General features: G+C 42.4%; 1 protein-coding gene across 1 annotated transcript in view; it reads left to right on the top strand.

Moving 5' to 3' along the window:
* Nucleotides 1–2,883: 2,883 nt before the first annotated feature.
* The window catches only part of LOC147341114 (uncharacterized), a 49,677-nt gene continuing 28,784 nt past the window's right edge, over nt 2,884–23,776 (top strand). Inside the window, exon 1 of the mRNA XM_086385936.1 lies at nt 2,884–3,311. Coding sequence (XP_086242062.1) covers nt 2,955–3,311 — 357 coding nt within the window. The 5' untranslated portion in view covers nt 2,884–2,954. The remainder of the gene's footprint in view (nt 3,312–23,776) is intronic.

Here is a 23,776-nt window from a genome sequence, read left to right as displayed (position 1 = left end):
CAGATGAATGGATAAGAAAGCTGTGGTTCAGTTCAGTTCAGTCGTTCAGTCGTGTCCAACTCTTTGGGACCCCATGAATCACAGCACGCCAGGCCTCCCTGTCCATCAACAACTCCCGGAGTTCACTGAGACTCACGTCCATCGAGTCCATGATGCCATCCAGCCATCTCATCCTCTGTTGTCCCCTTCTCCTCCTGCCCCCAACTCCTCCCAGCATCAGAATTTTCCAATGAGTCAACTCTTTGCATGAGGTGGCCAAAGTACTGGAGTTTCAGCTTTAGCATCACTCCTTCCAAAGAAATCCCAGGGCTGATCTCCTTCAGAATGGACTGGTTGGATCTCCTTGCAGTCCAAGGGACTCTCAAGAGTCTTCTCCAACACCACAGTTCAAAAGCTTCAATTCTTCGGTGCTCAGCCTTCTTCACAGTCCAACTCTCACATCCATACATGACCACAGGAAAAACCATACCCTTGACTAGGCGGACCTTTGTTGGCAAAGTAATGTCTCTGCTTTTTAATATGCTATCTAGGGTGGACATAACTTTCCTTCCAAGGAGTAAGCATCTTTTAATTTCATGGCTGCAGTCACCATCTGCAGTGATTTTGGAGCCCAAAATAATAAAGTCTGACACTGTTTCCACTGTTTCCCCATCTATTTCCCATGAAGTGATGGGGCCAGATGCCATGATCTTCGTTTTCTGAATGTTGAGCTTTAAGCCAACTTTTTCACTCTGCACTTTCACTTTCAAGAGGCTTTTTAGTTCCTCTTCACTTTCTGCCATAAGGGTGGTGTCATTTGCATATCTGAGGTTATTGATATTTCTCCCGGCAATCTTGATTCCAGCTTGTGTTTCTTCCAGTCCTGCATTTCTCATGATGTACTCTGCATACAAGTTAAAGAAGCAGGGTGACAATATACAGCCTTGATGTACTCCTTTTCCTATTTGGAACCAGTCTGTTGTTCCATGTGCAGTTCGAACTGTTGCTTCCTGACCTGCATACAAATTTCTCAAGAGGCAGATCAGGGGGTCTGGTATTCCCATCTCTTTCAGAATTTCCCACAGTCTATTGTGATCCACACAGTCAAAGGCTTTGGCATAGTCAATAAAGCAAAAATAGATGTTTTTCTGGAACTCTCTTGCTTTTTCCATGATCCAGCAGATGTTGGCAATTTGATCTCTGGTTCCTCTGCCTTTTCTAAAACCAGCTTGAACATCAGGAAGTTCACGGTTCACGTATTGCTGAAGCCTGGCTTGGAGAATTTTGAGCATTACTTTACAAGCATGTGAGATGAGTGCAATTGTGCGGTAGTTTGAACATTCTTTGTCATTGCCTTTCTTTGGGATTGGAATGAAAACTGACCTTTTCCAGTCCTGTGGCCACTGCTGAGTTTTCCAAATTTGCTGGCATATTGAGTGCAGCACTTTCACAGCATCATGTTTCAGGATTTGAAGTAGGTCAACTGGAATTCCATCACCTCCACTAGCTTTGTTTGTAGTGATGCTTTCTAAGGCCCACTTGACTTCACATCCCAGGATGTCTGGTTCTAGGTGAGTGATCACACCATCGTGATTATCTGGGTCGTGAAGATCTTTTTTGTACAGTTCTTCTGTGTATTCTTGCCACCTCTTCTTGATATCTTCTGCTTCTGTTAGGTCCATACCATTCCTGTCCTTTATCGAGCCCATCTTTGAATGAAATGTTCCCTTGGTATCTCTAATTTTCTTGAAGAGATCTCTAGTCTTTCCCATTCTGTTGTTTTCCTCTATTTTTTTGCATTGATCACTGAGGAAGGCTTTCTTATCTCTTCTTGCTATTCTTTGGAACTCTGCATTCAGATGCTTATATCTTTCCTTTTCTCTTTTGCTTTTGGCTTCTCTTCTTTTCACAGCTATTTGTAAGGCCTCCCCAGACAGCCATTTTGCTTTTTTGCATTTCTTTTCCATGGGGATGGTCTTGATCCCTGTCTCCTGTACAATGTCACAAACCTCATTCCATAGTTCATCAGTGGTACATATACACAATGGAGTATTACTCAGCCATTAAAAAGAATACATTTGAATCAGTTCTAATGAGATGGATGAAACTGGAGCCAGTTATACAGTGTGAAGTAAGCCAGAAAGAAAAACACCAATACAGTATACTAACGCATATATATGGAATTTAGAAAGATGGTAATGATAACCCTGTATGCGAGACAGCAAAAGAGACACAGGTGTATATAACAGTCTTTTGGACTCTGTAGGAGAGGGAGGGGGGATGATTTGGGAGAATGGCATTGAAACATGTATAATATCATATAAGAAACGAATCGCCAGTCCAGGTTCGATGCAGGATACAGGAAGCTTGGGGCTGGTGCACTGGGATGACCCAGAGGGATGGTATGGGGAGGGAGGTGGGAGGGGGGTTCAGGATGGGGAACACGTGTACACCCGTGGCAGATTCATGTATGTATGGCAAAACCAATACAACATTGTAAAGTAATTAGCCTCTAATTAAAGTAAATAAATTTAAATATCAAAAAAAATTATGCATGTGCTGAAGAGAGGACAGAGTGGGGTCAATTCTAGTTTAGTGATGTTTGACTTGTAGCAGAATATAGAGCCTATTTTGAAGTTTTTCCGGGAAACCCATTTCTGGGAATAGTGATTTGGGACAAGGCTGTGAAGGGAAGAAAAAAAAAAAAAAAACGCCTTGTGCACCCAGGCAGGGTGGTGTTCCCCACTTCCTATCTCACTCTGTCGAAGTTCAGGTCAAGCCTGGCATACAGGAAAAGGAGGGTGAAGCGAAACGTTTTTGCCTACAAGGGAGTAGGGAATGGGCCCAGTCAACAAGCAGAGGAGTGCTGCAGCGAGGGCGGGGCGGGGCGGGGCCGGGGCTGAGCAGGGCGTGGTGTGGCGGAGGCGGGGCCAGGCGCACTTTCGCGGGGCGGGGCGGGGCAGAGGCGCGCGCCAATGGGCAGTGGCTGGCTTCGCGCCCCGCGCCAGATCTGGGATCGCGTACTCTTGCTACCTGGTGAAGGCGCCGACAGCGCCCAGGCGAGCCTGGAGAAGAGTCGCCAGCGCCATAGACGCTTTCAGGGCATGAGGACGGCAGTGGGCTTTGTCAAGATGCAGCCGCCGTGCGAGAGCCCGGCCCTGGCCGGCGTGGCGGCCGTGGCTGCGGCGGACGGCGCCCTGCGCCGCAGCCCCAGCCCGTGTGAGCCGGGCCGCGAGCAGATGGTGCCTCCGCGGCCATGGATGTGGGACCTGCAGGCGCTGCTCACCCTGCGGAGGAAGCGCCGCGCCGCTGGGGGCCGGGGGAGTGGCCGGGTGAGTGGCCGGGTACTGCGCGGCCCGAGTGGCCGTGGGAGGCGCGCGTGGAGCCCGCGCTCACCCTCCGGGGAGGCCGAGGTGGTCATCTGAAAGTTGGGAAGGTGTCGGGGGCCAAGCCCTTGTGCAGGCCTAGGCAGAAGAGGGACCCGGGAAGGCGGGGTCCTGGGGTGACCCCCCGCGGAGCAGCGTGTTTTTTTTTTTTTTTTTCCTCTCCCCTAGATGCATCTGACTTAGCGCACCTGGACTCTCGCTGCAGGACAGTGAGCATCGCCCAAAGAAGGGCAGTTTGCCTGTCCCCAGAGGAGGAGTTGCAGGTGTCCGGTGCCTAAAGACCGGCCCTGTTGGGACAGGGAGCCCAATGCCCCACGCGTGAGACCTTAGTTTGCAGGAGGCAGGAGACGTGTGCACTGCTGTCGGACGCCTCGTTGCAACTTTGGGCATCGACACTGGCTTAGAACCCAACTAGGGACACTCCTCCACCAGGAAATCCTAGGGAACACATCAGCAGGAAGTCAGTATTTAAGATTCTGGGAGCATCGCCGAGCACTAATCTTTGTCACCAACACTGGCTCTGGCGACTGCCACGGCCTAAGGACAGACGCGAGTTGAAGGTCTGGGGCGAGCTCTAGCTCCTGGGCTCCCCAGTCATCAGCACTTAGTTCTTGGCGACGCCACCAGAGTCTTACATATTGACTTCCTGCTGGTGTGTTCCGCAGGATTTCCTGGTGGACGAGTGTCCCTAGTTGGGTTCTAAGTTTATCTAATGGCCCAAGCAGGTCAGGCATGCTTTGTGATGAAGAAAAGCAGGACAGCCTGGGATCTCTCATAAGTCACTCAGCAGGCCTTGCTGACTTGTCGGGTGTCCCTGCTCACTGGGGCCTTGGGCACCTTTGGGGGTGTTTTACTTAGCTTTTAAAAATCTTAAGGAGACTTTAAGGAGAAGGTATCACAAGGTAGATATTTTGGTCTGTAATGTAAGAAAGAAGTCTTAGTCGTATGCCTTAAAAGATCTCACTGGGGGACTTTCAGCTCTTGAAAGATTGGTTTGTGAAACTTGAGAGTTAGGGAGAAACACTGGGTTTGGTATGGCTTCCTTTGGGCAAGAAAGCATCTGAACTGACATGGAGTCTTTGCCTTTCTAGGCTGTGTTCCTCCACCCCTGAGAATTCTTCCCACATAGAGATGACTGTACATGATCGACCTAAGAAGGATGTTTTGAGGATTAGCTGAGCAGTAATAGGACATCTTTAGGTCAAATGACCAGGGAAGTTTAGGAATTACCCAAAAATGACCTTAATGTGTGGAATACAGGGTTACCTGCAAAGAAAGCGAGGAAATGTGTCCCAAAAATGTGATAGCCAAATAAACACAAAAATCAGAATTAGAGACTTTGCAGGAGTCTAGGGGAAGGTAGGTCAAATTGTATTCCTGTTATCCTTGGACAGTTACTTTTTCACTGCACAGGATACTGACACCATGAGGGCAGCCAGGCAGTCTGTGAGGAGGATTACCCAGGGTTTCTGTGTAAATAGATCTGGAGTGTTCATCTGCGTAGAGGCTTGTGTTTCCCCATGCCTGGGATGATGTTGTGGTGTACCTTGCCAAAATACATATTTACTCTAATTATTCTGAATGTGGTTACTTCAAATAAGGTATACTTTATTAGCCCTTCTTTGGTTCTAATACTGCATTAGCTCTCCTTGTGACATTCCAAACACATTTCATAAGTGCGTGGCCAGTTTTTTGTTTTTTTAATTGGGGTAAGATTGTCAAATTTTCCAACATTGAAAACCCATAATTTTCAACTGTTTTCCCTCCTTTGGCTCTGGAAGCACCTTTGTGGTTGTTGAACCTTCCCATCAAAGGGGTTGGAAAGGGTTTGAAAGTATGAGAAAAACAGGTGAAAAATGTATTAGTTTGTTCAGGCTACCATAAAAAAAAATACCATAGACCTGGTGGCTTACATAATAGAAATGTATCATCTCACGGTTTTGGAGGCTGAGAAGTGCAAGATCAAGGTGCCAGCATATTTAGTTTCTGGGGAGAGCTCTATTCCTGGCCGGTAGACAGCCACCTTCCCTCTATGTCCTGACATGACCATTCCTTGGTGCCTGTGGAGGAAAAGATATCCCCTCTATCTCTTTTTTTAAACTGAAATATAGTTGACATAAACAGGATATTAGTTTCAGGTGTACCACTACTGATTGGTATTTGCATACATTGGAAAATGATGACTGTAAGTCTGCTGCTACTGCTAAGTTACTTCAGTCGTGTCTGACTCTGTGCAACCCCATAGACAGCAGCCAACCAGGCTTCCCCGTCCCTGGGATTCTCCAGGCAAGAACACTGGAGTGGGTTGCCATTTCCTTCTCTAATGCGTGAAAGTGAAAAGTGAAAGTGAAGTCGCTCAGTCATGTCCGACTCTTAGCAACCCTATGGACTGCAGCCTTCCAGGCTCCTCCGTCCATGGGATTTTCCAGGCAAGAGTACTGGAGTGGGTTGCTATTGCCTTCTCCGGACTGTAAGTCTAGTTACCATCTGTTCCCATATGAAGTTATTACAGTGTTATTGACCACATGCCTTATGCTGTATATGACATCCTTGTGGCTTATTTATTTTATAACTGGAGGCTATACCTCTTAAGCTTGTTCACATGTTTCGTGCCACCCCCCATCCCTTGTTTATTTTCTGTATCTTTGTCTACTTTCATTTTGTCTTGGTTTTTAGATTCCACATGTAAGTTAGATCATTCAGTATGTCTTTCTCTAACTTATTTCACTTAGCATAATACCCTCTAGATCCATCCATGTTGTCGCCAATGGTAAGAATTCATTTTTTTGGATGGCTGAGTAATCTTTCATTAAATGTATATACCCCATCTTCTTGATCCAGTCATCCTTCAGTGAACATTTCACATACTTCCATATCTTGGCTATTATAAATAGTGTGGCAGTGAACATAGGGGTGCCTATCTTTTCCAGTTAGGGCTTTTGTTTACTTTGGGTAAATAACCACATGTGAAATTCCTGGATAATATGGTAGTTCTATTTTTAATTTTTTGAGGACCTCCATACTCTTTTCCATAGTGGCTGTGGTTATTATAACTTTAACCAAGGGTACTGGAGGATTCCCTTTTCTCTGAATCCTCACCAGCACTTGTTGTTTGTTGTCCTTTTGATGATAGTTACTCTGACAGATGTGAGGTGATATCTCATTGTGTTTTTGAATTGCATTTCCCTGATGATTAGTGATGTTGAGCATCTTTTCATATGCCTGTTGGCCATCTGCATGTCTTCTTTGGAAAAATGTCCCTTCAGGTCCTCTGCTCTTTTTTTTTTAAATGGGGTTATTTTTGTTTTTGATCTCTAATATTCTTGAAGAGATCTCTAGTCTTTCCCATTCTGTTGTTTTCCTCTATTTCTTTGCATTGATTGCTGAGGAAGGCTTTCTTATCTCTCCTTGCTATTCTTTGGAACTCTGCATTCAAATGGGTATATCTTTCCTTTTTTTCCTTTGCTTTTCACTTCTCTTCTTTTCACAGCTATTTGTAAGGCCTCCCCAGACAGCAATTTTGATTTTTTGCATTTCTTTTCCATGGGGATGTTCTTGATCCCTGTCTCCTGTACAATGTCACGAACCTCCATCCATAGTTCATCAGGCACTCTATCTATCAGATCTAGTCCCTTAAATCTATTTCTCACTTCCACTGTATAAGCATTAGGGATTTGATCTAGGTCATACCTGAATGGTCTAGTGGTTTTCCCTATTTTCTTCAATTTAAGTCTGAATTTGGCAATAAGGAGTTCATGATCAGAGCTACAGTCAGCTCCCAGTCTTGTTTTTGCTTACTGTGTAGAGCTTCTCCATCTTTGGCTGCAAAGAATATCAATCTGATTTCGGTGTTGACCATCTGGTGATGTCCATGTGTAGAGTCTTCTCTTGTGTTGTTGGAAGAGGGTGTTTGCTATGACCAGTGCGTTCTCTTGGCAAACTCTATTAGCCTTTGCCCTGCTTCATTCCGTATTCCAAGGGCAAATTTTCCCATTACCCCAGGTGTTTCTTGGCTTCCTACTTTTGCATTCCTGTCCCCTATAATGAAAAGGACATATTTTTGGGGTGTTAGTTCTAAAAGTTCTTGTAGTTCTTCATAGAACCATTCAACTTCAGCTTCTTCAGCATTACTGGTTGGGGCATAGACTTGGATTACTGTGACATTGAATGGTTTGCCTTGGAAATGAACAGAGATCATTCTGTCGTTTTTGAGATTGCATCCAATTACTGCATTTCAGACTCTTGTTGACCATGATGGCTACTCCATTTCTTTAAGGGATTCTTGCCCACAGTAGTAGATATAATGGTCATCTGAGTTAAATTCACCCAGTCCAGTCCATTTTAGTTCGCTGATTCCTAGAATGTCAACGTTCACTTTTGCCATCTCCTGTTTGACCACTTCCAATTTGCCTTGATTCATGAACCTGACATTCCAGGTTCCTATGCGATATTGATCTTTACAGCATCGGACCTTGCTTCTATCACCAGTCACACCCACAACTGGGTATTGTTTTTGCTTTGGCTCCATCCCTTCATTCTTTCTGGCGTTATTTCTCCACTAATCTCCAGTAGCATATTGGGCACCTACCAACCTGGGGAGTTCCTCTTTGTCATTTTGCCTTTTCATACTTTTCATGGGGTTCTCAAGGCAAGAATACTGAAGTGGCTTGCCATTCCCTTCTCCAGTGGACCACATTCTGTCAGACCTCTCCACCATGACCCACCTGTCTTGGGTGGCCCCACACGGCCTGGCTTAGTTTCGTTGAGTTAGACAAGGCTGTGGTCCATGTGATTAGATTGACTAGTTTTCTGTGATTATGGTTTCAGTGTGTCTTCCCTCTGATGCCTCTCGCAACACCTACCATCTTACTTGGGTTTCTCTTACCTTGGACGAGGGGTATCTCCTCACGGCCGCCCCTCTTGACATTGAACGTGGAGTAGCTCCTCTCGGCATTCCTGCACCCATGCAACCACCGCTCCTTGGACATGGGGTTGCTCCTCTCAGCCGCCATTCCTGACCTCGGACGTGGGGTAGCTCCTCTCGGCTGCTCCTGCACCATCACAACCTGGGACTCTCAGCCACCGCCCCTGAAAAGGAAATTCTGTGTATGCTAACTGCACAGGTCAAACAAAACCACTGAGGAAATCAGATCTGATTTTTACTTAGGAGAATTAAATCATTAAAGCTAAAGTTTATGTAAACACAAATGTTAAGAAAGCTTCATTGCCTATTTGCAGTGAAGGAAAGTGGGATACCAGAAAGGTAACTCTGGCATTTCAGTTCAGTTCAGTTCAGTTGCTCAGTTGTCTCTGACTCTTTGCAACCCCATGAACTGCAGCACCCCAGGTCTCCCTGTCCATCACCAACTCCTGCAATTTACTCAAACTCATGTCCATTGAGTTGGTGATGCCATCCAACCACCTCATCACCTCATCCTCTGTCATCTCCTTCTCCTCCTGCCCTCAATCAGGTGGCCAAAGTATTGGAGTTTCAGCTTCAACATCAGCAATTCCAGTGAACACCCAGGACTGATCTCTTTTAGGATGGACTGGTTCGATCTCCTTGCAGTCCAAGGGACTCTCAAGAATCTTCTCCAACACCACAGTTCAAAAGCATCAATTCTTCGGCACTCAACTTTCTTTATAGTCCAACTCTCACATCCATACATGACTACTGGAAAAAACATAGCCTTGACTAGATGGACCTTTGTGGGCAAAGTAATGGCTCCGCTTTTTAATATGCTGTCTAGCTTGGTCATAACTTTTCTTCCATGGAGCCAGTGTCTTTTAATTTCATGGCAGCAGTCACCATCTGCAGCAATTTTAGAGCCCCTAAAAATAGTCAGCCACTGTTTCCACTGTTTCCCCATCTATTTGCCATGAAGTGATGGGGCCAGATGCCATGATCTTAGTTTTCTGAATGTTGAGCTTTAAGTCAACTCTCCTCTTTCACTTTCATCAAGAGGCTCTTTAGTTCCATGAATCAGTCTTGTCCCATCTCCCCATTCTGCTTATGGAATCTACTTGTCCTGGCACAGATTCAACAGTACCCCTCCTGCAGGTCTTGCATGCTTTGCCCATTGGGATTAATTCTTCCTCAGGTAAACCTCAGAGTTTACCTACCACTATGAGTCTATTTTCACCACCTTTCTTATCACAGTTAGTCTTGTATTTGAAATGCCTGTGTGTGTGCATGCTAAATTGCTACAGTCATATCCAACTCTTTGCAACCCCATGGACTGTAGCCACCAGGCTTCTCTGTCCATGTGATTCTCTAGGCAAGGATACTGGAGTGTGTTGCCATGCCCTTCTCCAGGGGACCGTCCCAGTCCAGGGATTGAACCCATGTCTCTCACATCTCCTGCAATGTCATGCAGGTACTTTACCACTAGAACCACTTGTGCATATAAGACCTAGATGAGGTTGTAAAATCTTGTAGGGCAGAGATAACTTATATTTGTATTCCCCTATACTGTCCATTGCAGTGCCTAGCACATCATAGATGCTATGTTACAAAATGCATACATGAATGAATGCTGGATGGATGAACAAATGGATAAACAAAACTCTGCCTAGCCAAACACAGTCATCCTAGGTTGAGGAAAGTCAGTCAGAGGTCTTAGCAGATGCAGTCTCAAAGGTTTCAGGGAAATACATTACCCCAAGAGTGTTGGAAGCTATAAATGGACTCCAGCTTGTGGCATGTTCAGATAAGCAGGGAAGAAAGATGATTTTAGCATCAGTATGTGAGTGCTTTATAATAAGGAGACCCTGAAAGCTGGGCAGCCAGCAAAACAGGTTACAGAATCCCAGGCATGAAGTATTAGCATGGTAATCCATAAAATCACGTTAACAGAAACTTCTGTGTTTTCCTTATACTATTCACATCTGTGCATTCTGTGCATAGATGGTGTATTAAAAAGCAGAGACATCACTTTGCTGACAAAGGTCCATCTAGTCAAAGTTGTGGTTTTTCCATTAGTCATATACGAATGTGAGAGTTGGACCATAAAGAAGGCTGAGTTCCAAAGAACTGATGCTTTTCAACTGTGATGTTGGGGAAGACTCTTGAGAGTCCCTTTGGACTGCAAGAAGATCAAACCAGTCAATCCTAAAGAAAATCAACCTTGAATATTCATTAGAAGGACTGATGCTGAAGTTGAGTTCAAACACTTTGGCCACCTGATGTGAAGAGCCTATTCATTAGAGAAGACCCTGATGCTGGGAAAGACTGGAGGTAAAAGAAGAAGCAGGCAGCAGAGGATAAGATGGTTAGATAGTATCACTGACTCAATGGACATGAGTTTGAGCAAACTCTGGGAGATGGTGAAGGACAGGGAAGCCTGGCATGCTGCAGGCCATGGGTTTGCAAAGAGTCAGACACAACTTAGTGACTGAACAACAACAACATTCTGTGCAGAGTTTCCATGCTAATTAAATGAGATGATATTTATAAAGCTGTTTGCAAACTTCAAAGCACTATACCTAGAGCACTGCCTTTCTGTAGGGGTGAAAGAGAAGGGACAGATGAGATGATGCCTTGGAGAAAGCAGAGCCTGGACCAGAATGGCAGAAGGAGTGGGAAAGTAAATAGGGTGTCAGAGATCATGCCCAACCAGAAGACAAAGACCTTTGACAATATGTTTCTTCCCGTCACTGGATGTGAAGCATTTGTAGCCCTGATCTAAGCCAAACACAGAGTAAACCATGAGAAAATCTGCCTGAGTGTATTTTGGCAACATCATATGAGTTCATATTGGCATTTGAAGATCTGGATGAGAATACAGAGATGTGGGGCTAGAGAACACTCAGAGCAGGAAGGTCTCTTAAGTCCTTAAACATAAAGTAGGTCTTCTGAAGAAAATGACAGCAAGGGACCAGGCTGTTGTTTTCATGTATGTACCTGGAATATACAGAGGAGAAATTGAATTCATTCTAAACAGAGATAAACCTGAACATAGAAACTGCAGAGTAAAATTTCTTCTCAACATAGTAAAGATTTTTCTATCCATTTAAATCCATGTTGAACTTCAATAGTCCATGTGTGTGTGTGTGTGTGTGTGTGTGTGTGTGTGTGTGAGTCACTCAGTCATGTCTGACACTTTGTGACCTCATGAACTGCAGCCCACCAGGCTCCTTTCTCTGTAGGGATTCTCCATGCAAGAATACTGGAGTGGAGTGCCATTTCCTTCTCTAGCATTCTTACCCTTGCAAAATGAGTAGACTTCATGGAACTTTATTTTATCAGATGCATGGTTGGATTCAGTGACCTGGAATGCTTCATCTGACCAAACACTGGGATTTTTCACCGGCCCTAGTGAATAGTGAGGTGGTTATATAGAGCAGCAGTTCTCAAAGTGTGGCCTGGGGAACTCTGGGAATCCTCAATACCCTTCAGGGCTGTCATAAGGTCAAAACTATTCTCTTAATAATTCCAAAATGTTATTTGTCTCTTGTGTTGTCATTTTCTCAAGAGGATACACTGGTGTTTTCCAGAGGCTACAGCCACATGATACTGCAACAGACAGAATGCAAGAACAGAGAAGAGATTCCAGCAGCTTCTACTAAGCTACATCAAGGAAACTGACAAAAATATAAATAAGGCCATTCTTTTCACTATACATTGCTTTGTTTTGGAAAACCATTATTTTTCAGAAAGCATATTTCTATTAACAAATATGAAAAAAGTGAAGTTGCTCAGTCGTGTCTGACTCTTTGTGACCCCAAGGACTGTAGCCTACCAGGCACCTCTGTCCATTTAATTTTCCAGGCAAGAGTACTGGAGTAGGTTGTCATTTCCTTCTCCAGGGGATCTTCCCGACCCAGGGATCAAACCTGGGTTTCCAGCATTGCAGGCAGACACTTTACCTGAGCCACCAGGGAAGCCCATTAACATATAATCAGCTTATTAAATATATATATATATTAAAAATTTGCTCTTTTCAATTTTGAATCAGATAGCCAGCCCAGGTTCAATGCAAGAGACAGGGTGCTCAGGGCTTGTGCACTGGGACGACCCAGAGGGATAGGATGGGGAGGGAGGAGGGAGGGGAGGTTCAGGATGGGGAACACATGTAAACCCATGGCTGATTCATGTCAATGTATGGCAAATACCACTACAGTATTGTATAGTAATTAGACTCCAATTAAAATAAATAAATTAAAAAATAAATAAAATTGTAAGTATCTACAGGCATGACCCACAGGAAAAGAAAATCTCTTCAAGACCTTCAATAATTTAAAGGTGTAAAGGGGTCCCAAGACCAAAACTCAGTCAGAAAAAAATAAGTCTCTGATAATAAGAAAGGAGGGAGGGACTTCACTGGTGGTCCTGGAGTTAGGGATCCGAGCTCCCAGCAAAGGGGGCAAAGGTTCCATTCCTACTCAACGAACCAAGATCTCAGAAGCTGTGCAGCATGACTGGAGAAAAAGAAAAGAAAAAAAAAGAGAGAGAGAGAGAAAGGAAAGAAGGAAGGAAGGAGAAAGAAAGGAAAAAAGAAAGAAAGTAGGGAGATGGGAAGAGGGTAAAGAAAGTGTTCTGCCCTCCCACTTTTCAGCTACCTTTGCTAAATTAACACCACTTTCAGCCTGACACAGAACTGGGGTTTTCCACAAAGGTGGCTACTAGAGGTATCTGGATGGTGGAACAGAGGATCTATACTTTGGAATCAGATGAGCCTGAGTTTGAACTCAGATTTTTCCACCTTCTAGAGGCCTTAAATTACTTGGCCTCTCTGAGCCTCCATGATCTGTTCTGTGAATTTTTAAGACTACCAGGTTGTTGAGAATATTAGACAAGATCTTTATGTAAAATCTAACCCAGTGAGATACCTCTTAAAGTACAGCTCTCCACGTGACTGTTGATCAATCCCAGGTGAGATATTAACATATAATAATATGGGAAGCCTCATGACCTGGTAAACAGATGGTGGTCTACATGTGATTTTCACCAACTCTCCCCACATAATCCCCTTTCTAGACAAACCCCAAATCTTTAGACATGTTATTCCTGAAGCACCTACTTTACTGCCAACCACTGAAACATAACTTCCTCATAACTTCTCTATTCTGAATACAGCTGTGGGGGAGGAGAACAAACATTGAACGTGGAATCAAAAACCCAGGCCATGTCCCACATTTATTGATTTATTAGCTCTGTGACATTCAACAAGCACTTCACCTCTTTGAGCCTGTTTCCTTATCCATAAAAGAGGGAATAATAAAACCTGGTATGTGGGGTGGTTATGAAGGCTAAAGTAAATAATGCCTATGAAAACACTGAGCAAACAGTTATATATGTTTTTGTCATTAATAAATTTCATCTATTTTATATTTAAAACTGATCTAACTTAAAAAATTCCACAAAGACCACTCAATCAAAATTATCTCCAGGTAACTCCCTGAAGTCCTAACCAGGACACCATGCTTTCCCTGCCAAGTGCCCAGGTTTGATCCCTGGTCAGGGAACTTACACTGTTAAAACTTAGACTGACTGCAAGCCATGCAGTCAAAAAAAAAAAAAGAAAGAAAGAAAAAACAATCTCCACACATACATACATGCAAGTGTGTGTGATTGACTGTAATATGAAATTTGCACACATTTTTACAAGGCCACAAACTTTGTGAATGTCTTCTGGGCAATCCCCCCAGTTAATTTTTCTAAAGTCTGAAGTCAAGCCCTAATAAAGAGGAACACTATGACATATCAATCTTTATTTCTAAATACATTTACTTAAAAGTGGTAGTAATCTTGATAAGAACGGCAATGAAGAACTTTCTTAGAAAATGAAAATGTGACACTCATCTGGTTCTCTCCCTATGACTTGGTCTCTTAGGAGGGAAAAAAAGAGCTTGAGGAGGAGATGCTTGCAGGGGTAAGAATTTATAAGCAGAGCTGCTAACAAAATCTTTTATCTGCAGGTGCTGTTTTATGTCTATTGATTTAGAAGTAGGAAAAGCTGTTAGTCATAAAGTTCTTGTTTATTCCTGATGAAATATCAAAACCTCCACTGTCAAGGCTGAAAGAACATGACTCCATTCTCCACTCAATTCAGGATGAGCCAGTTTTGGTTACGGTCCACTGAGTTACATGCATATTTGTTATCCTTGGCTCCTCTTTGGCTGATGTCATTCTTTCTAAATACCATGTAAATTCCCCCTCACTTACAGTGTTGTTCTCTGTGTGGTGGGCATTACAGGCAACTGTAGCCTTATGATTTCAGATCAAAACTGATACCGTTTCACTTTTCGAATATGTTGATTTGAAATATGTTTGCAGATACCATTCACAATGGTAACAATGGAATGTCGTATTTATTTTCAAGGGAGACTCAGAGGATCAACAGGCCTTAATGTTTATAAAGTCTTAATAGCTCTTCTCAAGCTGTATGGACAAGATAGTTTTAGACCTCTGTTTATGGTATAGACATCAGAAGAGAAGATGAACTCAAGAGTCCATGAAATCATTGGAAAGACTTGGAAGCACTGGCAGAAGCTGAACAAGCTACATCTTTGGCCTCAGTTCCTTCATTTGCAAAATGAGGAACAACCTGCCTCATTAGATCCCTGTGGAGAAAACATGAGAGAGTAAGGGTAAAGTACATAGAATAATGAAGGCACAGTCAGGAGCATAGGCTTGTGAGAGGATATCTTTATTACTCTTCAATCTGAGCTACAGAGATTTAAAAAGGGCTGGGAACTTCTTGAAATCATATGAAAAATGCCTGTGTACTTCTCTGATGAAAGAGACATAGGTGTCATCAGATCTTCAAAATAGGTGCATGTGTGCCTGCCAAGTTGTTTTTGTCGTGTCTGACTCTGTGCGACCCTTTGGACTGTAGCCCGCCAGGCTCCTCTGTCCACAGGAGTTTCCAGGAAAGAATACTGGAGTGGGTTGCTGTGACCCCTCTTCAAAATAGGTAACCTAATCACAAAATTTCTAAGACCCGTGGTACTTGGGTTGAGCCTAAATTTCTAAATGTGAGTGTGTATATACAGACCACAGATGAAGACAGATGCAAGCTGCCCCATTTACACCTGTGGCATTAATTACGATGCCCACCAGAATATAAAGCGTTTCTCCTTCATTAGTGGACCCATATCTGGTACAAATGGATCTCCCTCCAACACCCAGCACCACTACCACAAGATATAAACCTGAAAATGAACACAAGTTCACAATCCACACTGGTGGTCATCAGGTAGCCCAGTATCTGCTAGCCAAGAGGTTTTGGGAAGGGTCAAAGGCAGTCTGGGAAGGGGCAAAACAAGTGGAAACCCAACATTTCTGTTGATGCTTACATCCTAAAAATACCACAAAGAAGCGACAACCATCACAGGGCCAGGTATGAGAGGGAAAATGCTAGAAGAGGAGACAGCAAAGAAGACATTTGCAGGCATAATGCTTTACTTTCTGCTTCAATTTTGCATTTTTCTTTCAAAGGCAGCACGGATCCTCTGTAAGAAGAAAAAGACAAATGGTATGACGGAATTTTGTGCCTGTTTTCTGGAGCATTTACTAGAGAATTTATGACTCTTTGTAGTTACTATTGGATATGTATTTAGAATAATTTTCTGCCATGACAATAGGTAGTCCTCATAAACTTTCAGTCTCTAACAAGAGGACAGAGATATTGCTTTTCTAGTGTTTCTGTCTGTTAGTTAGTTTATTAATAACCCTGGATAACCTACCTCAACATAATAAAGGCCATGTATGATAAGCCAACAGCAAACATTATTCTCAATGGTGAAAAAGTGAAAGCATTCCCCCTAAGATCAGAAACAAAACAAGGGTGTCCACTTTCACCACTATTATTCAACATAGTTCAGGAAGTCCTAGCTACAGCAATCAGAGAAGAAAAAGTAATAAAGGAATCCAGATCAGAGAAAAAGAAGTAAAGTTCTCATTGTTTGCAGATGACATAATACTGTCCATAGAAAACCCTGAAGATAGTATCAGAACATTACTAGAGCTAGTCAGTGAATTTAGCAAAGTTGCAAGATACAGAATCAATACACAGAAATCATTTGCATTTCTATATACTAACAATGAAAAATCAGAAAGAGCAATTAAGGAATCAATCCCATTCACCATTGCAACAAAAAGAATTAAATACCTAGAAATAAACTTACCTAAGGAGACAAAACAACTGTACACAGAAAATTATAAGACACTAATGAAAGAAGTCAAAAATAACACAAACAGATGGAGAGATATGCCATGTTCCTGTGTAGAAAGAATCAATACTGTGAAAATGACTATCCTACCAAATGCAATCTACAGGTTTAATGCAAGCCCTATCAAATTACCAATGGCATTTTTCACAGAATTAACAAAATTCACAATTCATATGGAAACACAAAAGACTCTGAATAGCCAAAGGAATCTTGAGAAAGAAGAATGAAGCTAGAGGAATCAACCTCCCTGACTTCAGGTTATACTACAAAGCTACAGTCATCGAGACAGTGTGATACTGGCACAAAAACAGAAATATAGACCAATGGAACAAGACAGAAAGCCCAGAAATAAACCCATGCACCTATGGGTACCTTATTTTTGACAAAGGAGGCAAAAATACACAATGGGGCAAAGACAGCCTCTTCAATAAATGGTGCTGGGAAAACTGGACATGTAAAAGAATGAAATTAAAACACTTCCTAACACCATACACAAAGATAAACTCAAAATGGATTAAAGGCCAAATGTAAGACCAGAAACTATAAAACTCTTTGAGGGAAACATGGGCAGCACACTCAATGACATAAATCAAAGCAAGATCCTCTATGACCCACCTCCTAGAGAAATGGAAATAAAAACAAAAGTAAACAAGTTTTTTAAACCTTATTAAACTTAAAAGCTTTTGCACAACAAAGGAAAGTATAAGCAAGGTGAAAAGACAACCCTCAGAATGGGAGAAAATAATAGCAAATGAAACAACTGACCAAGGATTAATTTCCAAAATATACAAGCAGCTCATACAACTCAATACCAGAAAAACAAACAACCCAATCAAAAAGTTGGAAAAACACCTATACAGACATTTCTCCAAAGAAGACATACAAATGGCTAACAAACACATGAAAAGATGCTCAACATCCCTCATTATTAGAGAAATGCAAATCAAAACCACAATGAGATATCACCTTACACCAGTCAGAATGGCCCTCATCAAAAAGTCTACAAACAATAAATGCTGGAAAAGGTGTGGAGAAAAGGGAACACTCTTGCACTATTGGTGAGAATGTAAGTTGATACAGCCACTATGGAAGATGGTATGGAGATTCCTTTAAAAACTAGGAATAAAACCACCATATGATCCAGCAATCCCACTCCTAGGCATATACCCTGAGGAAACCAAAATTGAAAGAGACACATGTATCCCATTGTTCATTGCAGCACTATTTACAATACTTAGAATATGGAAGCAACCTAGATGTCCTTTGACTGACGAATGGATAAAGAAGTTGTTGTATATATACACAATGGAATATTACTCAGCCATAAAAAAGAACACATTTGAGTCAGTTCTAATGAGGTGAGTGAACCTAGAAGCTATTATACAGAGTGAAGTGAGTCAGAAAGAGAAAGATAAAGGCCATATTCTATATAGGATCTAGAAAAAAGGTACTGAAGAATTTATTTACAGGGTAACAATGGAGAAAGAGACATAGAGAATAGACTTATAGACGTGGGGAGAGGGGAGGAGAGGGTGAGATCTATGGAAAGAGTAACACGGAAACTTACATTGCTGCTGCTGCTAAGTCGCTTCAGTCGTGTCTGACTCTGTGCGACCCCATAGATGGCAGCCCACCAGGCTCTGCCATCCCTGGGATTCTCCAGGCAAGAACACTGAAGTGGGTTGCCATTGCCTTCTCCAATCTTACATTACCATATTTAAAATAGATAGCCAACAGGAATTTGCTGTCTGTCTCATGAAACTCAAACTGGGGCTCTGTATCAACCTAGAGGGGTGGGATGGGAAGGGAGATGGGAATGAGTTTCAAAAGGGAGGGGATATATGTATACCTATGGCTGATTCATGTTGAGGTTTGAGAGAAAACAGCAAAATTCTGTAAAGCAATTATCCTTCAATAAAAAATAAATTAGTTTTTAAAATAACCCTGAATAGCTACTCAGTATCCTAAGTAATTGAAGATACTTTGCTTGAAATCAACTATTGTTTGTGCTGAAAAATAATTAATTCTTTTTTCTATCTGGGCAATGTGAACAACTTCCTGGAACAGGCCTTATTACTTGAAAATCACACTCCTTTGGCTCACATTACATATCTCTGGGCTCAAACTAAGAATGATGCTGATTTTTCCTTAACAAGCATATCAACATTTGATGTTCTTCCATCTTTCTGCCTTATTTATAGATCATTCTCAGGAATCACGGAGCCAATAGTTATAAAACACTATTCCTGTGCTCAGCACTGTGTGAGCTACAGATGTGGATGGTAGCCTTCATTACCTCCAGGAACTCAGAAAGTAGTTGGAAGAGTAAAAATAATCACATTTGAAAAGAGAGGAAACTATTCAATAGTCACTAAGCCCTACTGTGTTGTTGTTGGGGTGGGAAGATAAGTGGGAGTACATGCCCTCCGGGAATCAGCCTGCAGTGCAGGAGATGTGGCAGCCATGAGTTCCATCCCTGGGTCAGGAAGATCTCCTAGAGAAGGAGATGGCAACCCACTCCAGTATTTTTGCCTGGGAAATTCCATGGACAGAGGATCCTGATGGGCTACAGTCCATGAGGTCGCAAAAAAGCTGGACACAAATTAGAAACTAAATAACAACAACAACGTTCCTTCCATAGCAGGAGGGTTTTCTTATTAGGAACTGTTTTAGGGAGAAGAGGTTCTAAGACTTGTAGAACTTCAAAGGAAGAGGAGACTATTGAAGCTTGGCACAGTTAGGAAGACATTGTGGCTAAGGGATGTTTTGAAGGATGAGAAGAATTCAGTCAAGCAATGGGGAAAAAAGAAGATCATGGAAGTAAAAATGACCAGATTTGCATGACGTCCAGGGCCAGGGGCAGTACACAAGCTGGACAACTATATCCACTGGCCCTGGAAATGGCCCTGACTTGCTCATGATAAGAGGAAAAAGCAAAGCACATTGAGTAATGGAGAATGAGAGCATGCTGGGCTGTGTGGGACAGGCTAGATTGTGGAGGGCCTCAAAAGTCCAGCAGAGAACATTAGAAGGTGCATGGTAATCCATAGGGAGCATGGTATGTTTCTTAGTTGGGGATCGATGCAGTGGAAGCATGTTTGGGGATAATTAGCAGAGAAACAGGAAGCAAAGTTGCCAGGAATATCTAGAATTAAGATCAACAAGGCAGACTTGGAGGTAACCACAGGGACCCCAAATTGAGGTGATGATACCTGAGGCTATTAAACAGCGTAAGTGGGAGTGGAGAAGCAAAGACAAAATGAGCATCTGGAAGGAAAACCTGACCAGATGGGAATGGAAAATGAGAGAGGATTCAGGCAGGGACGGTCCCTTTAACACACAGGCCCACACACTTTTGGTGCTCAGTGCCTTTGACTATGGTAAGATAATGTCGAATCTTCAGTCCAGTAAACTCTCTTGCTGTTATTCAAACAAAAGAAAAACTGGGAAATATTATTAAATTTTATGAAACAAATTCTGGGAACCAAACAAGGGGTTTTGTGCTTTACAGTTCAATGCTAACTCGGTTTGCATCAGGGCTGAACTAATACCCCAACAGGTTGTTAGGAGAAATTATCTTGAAAAATATGTTTAAATGAAACACAGGATTAAGGCCCTCATCATTTTCAGAGTGACTTGGTTCAAAGGAAGTCCATTTAGATATAATGGGTGGATCTACACGAGCTCATAGATTTATCCAGAATCGATCTGAAATATTCGCTCAGTGTAATTAAGGTATTACCTTAATCAATTCACAGAGAAGGCTTTTCTAAATAATTAGATGAAAAATAATAGAGTAACAAGCACCTTTCAGTTCAGTTAAGTTCAGTCGCTCAGTCGTGTCTGACTCTTTATGACCTCATGGACTGCAGCAGGCCAGGACTCCCTGTCCATCACCAACACGTGGAGTTTACTCAAACGCATGTCCATTGAGTCAGTGATGCCATCAAACCATCTCATCCTCTGTCTTCCCCTTCTCCTCCCACCTTCAATCTTTCCCAGCATCAGGGATTTTCAAATGAGTAGGTTCTTCACATCAGAGGGCAAAAGTATTGGAGTTTCACCTTCAGCATCATTCCATCCAATGAATTATTCAGGACTCATTTCCTTTAGGATGGACTGCTTGGATTTCCTTGCAGTCCAAGGGACTCTGAGGAGTCTTCTCCAACACCACAGTTCAAAAGCATCAATTCTTCAGCGCTCCACTTTCTTTATAGTCCAACTCTCACATCCATACATGACTACTGGAAAAAGCCATAGCTTTGACAAAATGGACTTTTTTGACAAAGGAAAGTCTCTGCTTTTTAATATACTGTCTAGGTTGGTCGTAACTTTTCTTCCATGGAGTAAGCGTCTTTTAATTTCATGGCTGCATTCACCATCTGCAGTGACTCTAAAGCCCAAGAAAATAAAGTCTCTCACTCTTTTCCCACTGTTTGCCCTCTATTTGCCATGAAGTGATGGGACCAGATGCCATGACCTTAGTTTTCTGAATCTTGAGCTTTAGCCAACGTTTTCACTCTCCTCTTTCAATTTCATCAAGCTCTTTAGTTCTTCTTCACCTTCTGCCATAAGAGTGGTATCATTTGCATGTGTGAGGTAACTGATATTTCTTCTGGCAATCTTGATTCCACATTGTGCTTCATCCAGCCCAGCATTTCTTATGATGTGCTCTGCATATAAGTTAATTAATAGTGTGACAATATACAGCCCTTCCCCCATTTGGAACCAGTCTGTTGTCCCATGTCCAGTTCTAACTATATGCTTCCTGACCTGCATACAGATTTCTGAAGAGGCAGGTCAGGTGGTCTGGGATTCCCACCTCTTTCAGAATTTTCCGCAGTTTGTGGTGATAGTCAAAGGTTTTGACATAGTCAGTAAAGCAGAAATAGATTTTTTTTTTTTTAATGGAACTCTCTTGCTTTTTCGATAATCCAACGATGTTGTCAACTTGATCTCTGGTTCCTTTGCCTTTTTAAAAATCAGCTTGAACAACTGGAATTTCATGGTTCATGTACTATCGAAGTCTGGCTTGGAAAATTTTGAACATTGATTTACTAGCATGTGAGATGGGTGCAATTGTGCGTTAGTTTGAGCATTCTTTGCACTGACTTTCTTTGGAATTGGAATGAAAACTGACCTTTTCCAGTCCAGTGGCCACTGCTTAGTTTTCCAAATTTGCTGGCATATTGAATGTTAGCACTATCACAACATCATCTTTTAGGATTTGAAATAGCTCAACTGGAATACCATCACCTCCACTAGCTTTGTTCATAGTGAAGCTTCCTAAGGTCCACTTGATTTCACATTCCAGGATGTCTGGCTCTAGGTGAGTGATCATACCATCTTGATTATCTGGGTCCTGAAGATATTTTTGTATAGTTCTTCTGTGTATTCTTGCCACCTTTTCTTATTATCTTCTGCTTCTGTTAGGTCCATACCATGTATGTCCTTTATCGAGCCTTTATCTTTGCATGAAATTTTCCCTTGATATCTCTAATTTTCTTGAAGAGATCTCTAGTCTTTCCCATTCTCTTGTTTTCCTCTATTTCTTTGCACTGATCACTGAGGAATGCTTTTTTATCTCTCCTTGCTATTCTTCGGAACTCTGCATTCAAATGGGTATATCTTCCTTTTCTCCTTTAATTTTTGCTTCTATTCTTTTCACAGCTATTTGTAAAGCCACCTCAGACAGCCTTTTTGCTTTTTTGCATTTCTTTTTCTTGGGAATGGTATTGATCCCTATCTCCTGTACACTGTCATAAACCTCTGTCCATAGTTCATCAGGCACTCTGTCTATGAGATCCAATCCCTTGAATCTACTCCCCACTTCCAATGTATAATTGTAAGGGATTTAATTTAGGTCATACCTGAATGGCCTAGTAGTTTTCCCTAGTTTCTTCAATTTAAATCTGAATTTGGCAATACGGAGTTCACGATCTGAGCCACAGCCAGCTCCTGGTCTTGTTTTTCCTGACTGTATAGAGCTTCTCCATCTTTGGCTGAAAAGAATAAAATAAATCTTATTTCAGTGTTGACCATCTGGTGATGTCCATGCATAGAGTCTTCTCTTGTTTTGTTGGAAGAAGGTGTTTGCTATGACCAGTGTGTTCTCTTGGCAAAACACGATTAGCCTTTTCCCAGCTTCATTCTGTACTCTAAGGCCAAATTTGCCTGTTACTCCAGGTGTTTCTTGACTTCCTACTTTTGCATTCCAGTCTCCTTTTAATGAAAAAGACATCTCTTTTGGGTGTTAGTTCTAGAAGGTCTTGTAGGTCTTCATAGAACCATTCAACTTCAGCTTTTACAGCATTACTGGTTGGGGCATAGACTTGGATTACAATGATATTAAATGGTTTGCCTTGGAAATGAACAGATATCATTCTATTGTTCTTGAAATTGCATGCAAGTACTGTATTTTGGACTCTTTTGTTGGCTATGGTGGCTACTCCATTTCTTCTAAAGGAATCTTGTCCACCATAGTAGATATGATGGTAATCTGTGTTAAATTTACCCATTCCAGTCCGTTTGCATTCACTGGTTCCTAAAATGTTGATGTTCACATGCACCTTTACTATTTCCTTTTTACCAATGAGCAGAAGGTAAATAATTTGTCAAGGATGCATGGAGTGAGACCCATTGCCCTTTAAACCTGTGGTTTTGGGCTTCAGCTACAAGCTGAAGATCATGTGGCAATGAAGGTGGTTAAACAATGTTGTGGTAGACCCCTGGCTGACTCACATAAATTCTCTTAGAATTCATGCACTACTAGAAGAAGATTCAGAAAAGATACGACAGAGAAATAGCTTCTGTGACAAAACCTTTCCTGTTGGGGCAAAGACAAGTGATCATCTCAGCAAACAAGCTGCAGAGGTTACATGCACGGTCAGGTGAGGCCTGGCTAACATATTCATCCACAGCCTTGTCCCAGGGCTCCTCATTCCAGAACTGTGGTCCTGGATGTAAACAATTTTCATGGGGGTAAGGGAGCCTAGAAGGTTGAAAGTTAGTCAATGTGGAACGTCCTTAGCATTGTTCTGAGTAGTCACTGAGAAGACCTCAGGCTCTGACATGCTCAAGAGTAATGAGAACGGGCTTAGAGTCAGCGGGCTTAGCAGAAGCTTTATTGCACACCCAGGGCAGCTTGCATTGTTCCTCAGAAGTCTGTTTCACTCATAGTCACTTGGACTCCTATTCAGAAGCAACCCCCCCCCCAACTGCACCCCATGGATCAT

The sequence above is a fragment of the Bos grunniens genome, chromosome X, assembly GCF_055505025.1.
Source record: "Bos grunniens cultivar Pamir isolate PY7600 chromosome X, Bosgru_T2T1.0, whole genome shotgun sequence".
Lineage (NCBI taxonomy): Eukaryota > Metazoa > Chordata > Mammalia > Artiodactyla > Bovidae > Bos > Bos grunniens.
Note: the sequence above shows the minus strand (reverse complement) of the source record. Positions and strands in the feature narration are given on the sequence as shown.